The 6,900-nt window shown below is 43.3% G+C and overlaps 2 protein-coding genes across 4 annotated transcripts in view; one reads left to right on the forward strand and one right to left on the reverse strand.

Annotated features, from left to right (window-relative positions):
* Positions 1 to 603, reverse strand: part of LOC107103241 (glutaminase kidney isoform, mitochondrial-like) — a 37,638-nt gene extending 37,035 nt beyond the window's left edge. For 2 of the 3 annotated variants that reach the window (XM_015402818.1, XM_015402817.1), the window contains exon 1: positions 247 to 602. In XM_015402818.1, coding sequence (XP_015258304.1) covers positions 247 to 518 — 272 coding nt within the window. In that variant the 5' untranslated portion in view covers positions 519 to 602. Of the gene's footprint in view, positions 1 to 246 lie in introns of all 3 variants that reach the window. The other variant, XM_015402816.1, reaches the window with a different exon arrangement.
* Positions 601 to 5,918, forward strand: LOC107103238 (peptidyl-prolyl cis-trans isomerase FKBP7-like). The gene is made up of 5 exons (XM_015402814.1): positions 601 to 670; positions 2,920 to 3,181; positions 4,414 to 4,565; positions 4,958 to 5,085; positions 5,527 to 5,918. The coding sequence occupies exons 1-5, from the start codon at positions 601 to 603 to the stop codon at positions 5,686 to 5,688; spliced, it is 774 nt and encodes a 257-aa protein (XP_015258300.1). The 3' UTR covers positions 5,689 to 5,918.
* The last annotated feature ends 982 nt before the right edge of the window (positions 5,919 to 6,900 follow it).

Below are 6,900 nucleotides of genomic sequence, written 5' to 3' on the forward strand. Positions count from 1 at the left end.
GACGTCACTCAGCAGGTGTCACATGGGGCGCTGCTGGGTTCGGATCAGAGCTGCTCTGGTTCTGTTGCTTCTGTCTGAACCGTCTCCACCCTGTGTTTATATTGGGGGGTTAATATAAATCTTTCCATTTTTTTTTTTTTTTTTTTATCTGTATTTTTGTTCCTCGCTTCAGGCGCTGAAAGACGCCGCATCATGTGCGTCATCCCCCCCCCCTCCTTTAATCCTCCATCGGTCTGAATCACCTACTTTTCTCCTTCGCCTCCATCCTTCTTCAGCTGCTCCTCCAGCTCCTCCGCTGCTGCTCCTTCTGTTTTCACGCAGTAGGAGCGGCGCGGCGCGGCGAAGGGCGCGGCGGCGCGGAGGGCCGCAGCGGCGGCAGCATCTCTGGGTCCAGAAGCGAAGCGGCGAAGGCTCCCGGGCGCCGCGGACCAGCTCTGCTCGGTGCGGCGGGGGAAGGGACGTTTGACGGCGGCTTGGAGACACTCCTTCAGGGCTGTGGAGAACCTGAAATGGAACATCTCAATCCTGTCCGGCTGTGAGGGAGAAACGTGTCCGGCTGACGAGAAGCTGCTTCTGGGAAGGAGGAGAATCAGAGGGTCGATGAGTCACCCGACACCGCGCTCCAAAAATAAATACCGCCGTCTGGCCCCGCCCTCCTCCTTTCTGATTGGTGGAAACACTTCCGCTTCTCTTTCTTCTTCGTTTTCTTCTGCTTCTTCTCTTCTTTTATGGCGGCTGGCAAACAACTTTAAGGTTCATTACCGCCACCTTCCGGACTGGAGTGTGAATCAAACATTAAATTATTATATTCTGCCCATTCTTCTTTAAAAATCCTAAAAACTGCATCCCAGATTATTTCTGAAGGAATCCCTTATATCTAATTTATTCTTCTTCCTATCTAACTCCCTATTTTCTTTCCTGATCATTTTTATTACATTCTAAAAAAAATATGCTGTTTCTAATAATTCACAATAATTACAAAACCCCGTGCTATGCTTATTATTTTATTTAATATTTTTTTTATTATTTTAGTATTAACATTCTATTTATTATCATTATTTTATTTATTCCTGTAAGTCCACATCTTATTCTAGATATAAGATCTTCTTCTTTTTAAATTCTATATTTTCTTAATTCTCCAACCTTTTTTTGAACACTATAATAAAATTTAAAATTCCCTCATTTATCCCACTGTTCTTGCCATTTCTTCTTGATTTACATTTTACAAATTTTTACTTATTTTAATATTTAAATCTTTTAAATATTCTTTTTTGCAGCAGTCTTATCAAACCAACTCATTCCCTTTAACTCTGGGCAGGAATCCAAACTAGTTTAACATGAGAACCATCGTGTTTAATCCTAAAAATTGAGTGAATAATCTCTAATATAATATCTTGTCTTGATTCTGAATTCAACTTTATAATATTTATTAAAGCACTACTTGAATCTAAACAAATGTTATTCTTTTATTTCTCGTAATATTTCAATCTGGAATTAAAAATGCAAAACCTACTTTTCCATTAAACATTTTAGAAGCATCTGTAGAAATTTCTATAGATTCTGAATATGATTCACCGGCGCGCTGAGTCCCTCTGCTGGTCAACAGTAAAACTGCACCTATCAGCATCCCTCATAGGATGGAGGCCTGAAGAGAAAATATCTAAAAAATAAACTTATGAAATAAAATACTAAAGTTGTGTTGGTGAAATATATTTATAATAAACTTTTGTTTATTATTATTATTATTTCTTTATGTAACAGGCTTTGATTTGATCAATATTATAGATGTCAAAGTTTGTTTATTGATTCTTTAAATACTTTATTCAATCAAAACAAATATTTTCTCCTGCCATTAACAAAATTTATGCTGCTCATAAGAGTTGCTGGTTGCCACAGCAACCACTAACTGACATCCTTTTATCTGTCAGTGTGTTACTGTGGCCTGCAATAGGTCAGCGGTGTGTTTTCTTTACCAATATTTTATTTTAACATGTATTATAATCTAGTTTATTAAAAACAGGTTTTATATGTTATGTTGCCACTTTTATTGTGTTTTTTGTCTGTTATTTTTGTGTATTTAGAATAATGTTCACTGGGAAACTTCTCTGTAGGTTGTTTAAGGTTATTTATTGAAAAATGCAGAATTAACCAGAATAAGAACATCTGGAAGTTTTTCTCCGTCTGTAGAGTTTATATGCTAATTAAATATGAAGAATTATTAATCACTTTAAATCTCATGATAGCCTTTAATAACATGAAACAGTTTGATAATATATCATAGATCTAACTTCACATAAGAAGCACAATAAAACAATCAGACAAAAGTTAAAAGAAAAATTGCTTCAGTCTGGAATCAGTTTCTGGTCTTCAGGTTATTAATTATTCCTGATGTCTGATTGGCCAATAGAAGCTTCAGGAAACCTTCCTGCTGTTTTTACTGGATGCTTTATGATTAGTGACTCCACAGATCTGAGGAACCAGGAGGCCCCTGAGGGCCTGAGAAGCTTAACCTGGCAAACATTTAAAATGACTCATAGCCTGTGAAGTGACTATTTGATCAAAACAAAAATAAAAAAAAACTTAAGAGTTAAAGGTGATCAAACCAAAAGGTGAATTTAACTCAAATAGTCACCTGATGCAGCCTGGATTCTGACTTATGGCGTCTAAAAAGATTTTTAAAAAGGGTCAAAATCCAGATCTTTGTTTTATTCTCTGTTCAGACAAAACAGGTTACAGGATTTACAGGATTCTGCTACTGATCTTTGACTGACTGACTGACTGACTGACTGACTGACTGACTGACTGATTGACTGGTAGCAGTTTATTGGAGGTCGAAGCTCCTGTCAGACTGAACGCAGGGCTGAAAAAACCCAGGAAGCCGCTGCCGTCGCGTCACCGTGACGTCATCGCCACCTCCAGAGTTTCCAAAGTTGCCACGAAAGCAGAGCGGGATGATGTGGAGGTTGGCTGGCTGCATCTTCTGCGTGTTTCTGTCCTGGCCGCTCGGTTCGGGGCCCTCAGGGGCCGCAGCGGGGGCCCCAGAGGAGGCCCCGGAGGAGCAGGTCCGGATCGAGGTTCTGTTCAAGCCGGAGGAGTGCGGCAGGAGGAGCAGGAAAGGAGATCTGATCAACGCTCATTATGACGGCTACCTGGCGGAGGATGGCTCCAAGTTCTACTGCAGGTGAGTCCCACTGGGAGCGGAGCAGGAACTGGGAGCACTGGGTGGAGCAGGGCATGCATACTGGGAGCTGGACCAGTTAGATCAACTGGTTTCCAGCCAGCAGTGATGGGGAGATGAAGCCTCATTGAACCGTTAAACCCCGCAGACCAAGAAGCTCCATGTGAAAATGTCTCCATCTGCTGGAGGAAAGCAGAACTACAGTTAGTAATATAATCTAATTGTTTTTCTTGCTTTTTTCCCCATTTAAGTTCCTTTGGAATTGTTATTGATTGTTGTGTATAATATATTTTGTAATTTTTGTAAAATGTCTTAGAAGAGAACAATCATTTAAGGTTCACAGTTTTTCTGCCATTTTAGTGAAATACCGTCACACTTGCAATGGTGCTCAAAATGGAAAGTTTTAGCCATTCTTATTCAAACATTATAGTTTTCCCACAGTTTTTGGTTTTAATCTGGTTGGAAGTTATGGTTCAACCAACCTTTTGGCTAAACCAACCTCTCTAATTTGGCTGAGTTTTTACCCAATCTCTAATTTTACTGGGCAAACCAATACAAATTGGTCTCATTAGCCAAAATACTTAAGTATAATCGCAACTTTCAAAAGTGACAGGTGGGTCTGGAACCTTCAACCTCACGAGTGGAAGTCAGTGTCTAACAGACGACACCATTAACACTGATATCTATCCATTGGAGAGCAATACTAATTAACACTAAAGTTACATCTGTGTAACCAAAGTAGTTTTAACCAACTAGATTGGTTGGAAAAACAACCAATCTATTCTTAGAATCTATCCAAACTCTATCCCGCTGACAGCAGCTCTCCTTTCAAACTCCATCATCTTGACTGAACACTGAGGCTGTTTAAATGCCTGTCAAAGTTCTCGAACTTTCTGAACATTTCCTGAAGTGGTTACCTGGTCTCACGGTAGCGAGGCTTCAGACGTCAACAGTTTTAGCCCCTCCCCTAAATGAATCACGCCTGTACACGGGCTTCGGGGAAACGCCCCCTTCATTCCTCGCACACGCCTCGAAGCCTCGGCTCGTCTCATAATGTCAGTAGTTCTGCCCAATGCCAGGTCAGAGAGACCTCAGCAATGAGCTGAGGCATGGAGGCGGACTGGCCTAGTCAAAGACCAGGCCTCGTCAAAGACCAGGCCTCAGTGCTGCTGGACCCTGTGATGTCCTGATATGTCGGGTTCTCAAACTGATTGGAGGTTCTGGTTCTGTCCCAGCCGCCACGACAAAGAGGGCCACCCGCAGTGGTTCGTCCTGGGCGTGGGGCAGGTCATCAAAGGCCTGGACATCGGCATGATGGACATGTGCGCCGGAGAGAAGAGGAAGCTGACGGTTCCGTCGACTCTGGCGTTCGGAACTACAGGAAAAGGTGGGTGGGTTAACAGGAATCGGACCCTCAGCCAGCTGGAGGTCAGAGGTTAACAGGAGATTCAGAGGTTCTTGGTTTGTCCTGATGGTTCTTCTGTTTCTTTTCGCAGCTGCGTGTCGCCTGGCATTTAGCGTGAGCATGCTCAGAGGGCTTTTCTTTGCATGAACAGAAAACTAACTGCTGTATCTGCGCCGCCTGAAGGGGGCGCTGCCTCTCAGGTTGGAACTGGCCTTCAGCACCTTGGGTTGTTGCAGTTTTTCCCTCATCTGCAGAGAGCTGCATGTCGTCAGCGTAGAGGCGAATCTTTTTCTCTGTTTCGTTTCCCTCCTGCTCAATGATTCGTAGGTTCCGATCTTTAGCCGTGGGTTCTGACGTCTTCTGACGCATTTCAGGTCCGGTTCCTCCTAATGCCACCGTGGTCTTCGAGGTGGAGGTGTTCTCCGTGTCCAGAGGGCCTCGCAGCATGGAGGCCTTCCAGCAGATGGACCTGGACAAGGACAGAAGTCTGGATAAGGCTGAGGTAACCGTGGTCTGCTGGAACCCAGCGGCTCTTCGCCTTTTATGGTCAAACATGGCTTCCAGGGAGGGGCCGATTTACCTTTCGGCTAAACTAGGCGGTAGCCTGGGGCCCCAAGTTCCTCGGGGCGCCATAAAACTCTGTTTACATGTCTAGTTAATACAACTATTCCTTATTTGTGCACATTAATTATATTTTTGATAAAAATCCTTTGGCTAAAAGTCGTACTGCCCCCTCCCACACCTGTTGCTATACACCCTGAGTCAGAAAGCTAAACAAACAAAGCAAACTGTCTGAGGTCCAGGAGGCTCTCCAGGACCTCCAGGCTCTCCAGGACCTCCCGGTCCGTCCCTCCTTCTGTTCAGGTTTCTCTTCCTCTTTAAGTCTGATCCTGCATTAAAAGGTTCAAACCAGGTGGACTGAAACTGGTTCTGTTGCTTCCAGGTGAAAGAGTACCTGAAGCTGGAGTACGAGAAGGGCGGGAAGCCTCGGGAGGAGCCGTTCTACGAGAAGCTCCTCACCGACATCTTCTGGAAGAGCGACCAGGACGGCGACGGCCTGATCAGCGCCAAGGAGTACAACATCTACGAGCGGGACGAGCTCTGAAGCTCCGCCTGCTTCTGGGGAGAGAGAACTGGGTGAAGTGGAACCAGCCCGGCGCCGCCGGGTTCCGGACTGATCCAAACGTCTTCCTCTGATCCCTGATTAATCCTCCGTCTCTCTGCCGTCTCATCCAATCAATGCAGAGACTGAAAACTGTGATTTTATTTTAGTTTTTTTACGGTTTTGGACCGATACCAGAAGCGGCGGCTTTAGGTTCTACAGACGGGAACCCAGATAAACCTTTAGAGTCCAGAGACGGCGGGCAGAACCGGAGAGAAACGGACCCGTCCGGACCGGGCCTCTGGCAGAATCAGATCAGAACCACTTATTGGACGAAAATCACTGAATTAATAAAAAAGTGACAAACTTTCTGTTTTTATTTGGTATTTATTTCATTGTTGATCCATTAAGATAAAAAAAATACAACCACAAGGTCATTAAGAGGATTATAAGAAAACAGCGGTGGTGTCAACAGTTCACACATTTATTACTTCAGTAGAAGTATAGATGCTGCAGTTTAAAAACACTCTGGTAAAAGTTGAAGGATCAACTTGACCTTTTTACTCAAGTAAAAGTGAAAAAGTATGTGCTCCAAAAACTACTTAAAGTATAAAAGTATAAAGAAACCTTTAATAAAAAACAGACAGATGCCGCTATATGAACTGAAAGCTCAATATTACGACTATTTCTATAAATCCTCTGAGATAGGGCCAAGGATGAGGGAGGTCTTGTTGGTCTCCGTCTCCCGATACGCTCTCGCCTGTGTCCGACCTTTCAGACATTTCAACATGTTTTTCTGAATCCCACATTGTAGCATGGCATAGACAATTCACGTTAGCAGTTTGAAGAACACCTGCTTGCTTCTGATGATTTCCTTTAGCATCCAATGAGTGTTTGCGTTCTATGACTCATCCAATCAAACTAGTTTTCACTAGATGTGGGCGGAGCCAATGATCTGCATTGGATGGAGCACATCCAATGCATCTATAAATCCATCTATAGCCGATGGATCCTATAGTTTAGTCTGCAGACTAACATTAGTCTGGCTATCTCAGACTGACTAGAAGACATTGAGTTAGACACTGACATTGGGTCTAACGTTAGAAAATAGACAGTAGAGGAAATAGAAAGTCATTCTTTATTCAGTGGATGATGCCGTCGTTTCTGGTTTATTTCTCAATTGAAAAAGTCATGAAATATAACAGGTTATATTGA

The sequence above is a fragment of the Cyprinodon variegatus genome, unplaced genomic scaffold (assembly GCF_000732505.1).
Source record: "Cyprinodon variegatus isolate N-32 unplaced genomic scaffold, C_variegatus-1.0 Scaffold1402, whole genome shotgun sequence".
NCBI classification, from domain to species: Eukaryota; Metazoa; Chordata; class Actinopteri; order Cyprinodontiformes; family Cyprinodontidae; genus Cyprinodon; species Cyprinodon variegatus.

Coding starts and splice junctions, on each gene's coding strand:
- LOC107103238 (XM_015402814.1), top strand. CDS start 601: ATGAGTCACCCGACACCGCGCTCCAAAAATAAATACCGCCGTCTGGCC. Junction 671..2,919: donor GCCCTCCTCCTTTCTGATTG/GTGGAAACACTT, acceptor CGCCACCTCCAG/AGTTTCCAAAGTTGCCACGA. Junction 4,566..4,957: donor GTTCGGAACTACAGGAAAAG/GTGGGTGGGTTA, acceptor GACGCATTTCAG/GTCCGGTTCCTCCTAATGCC.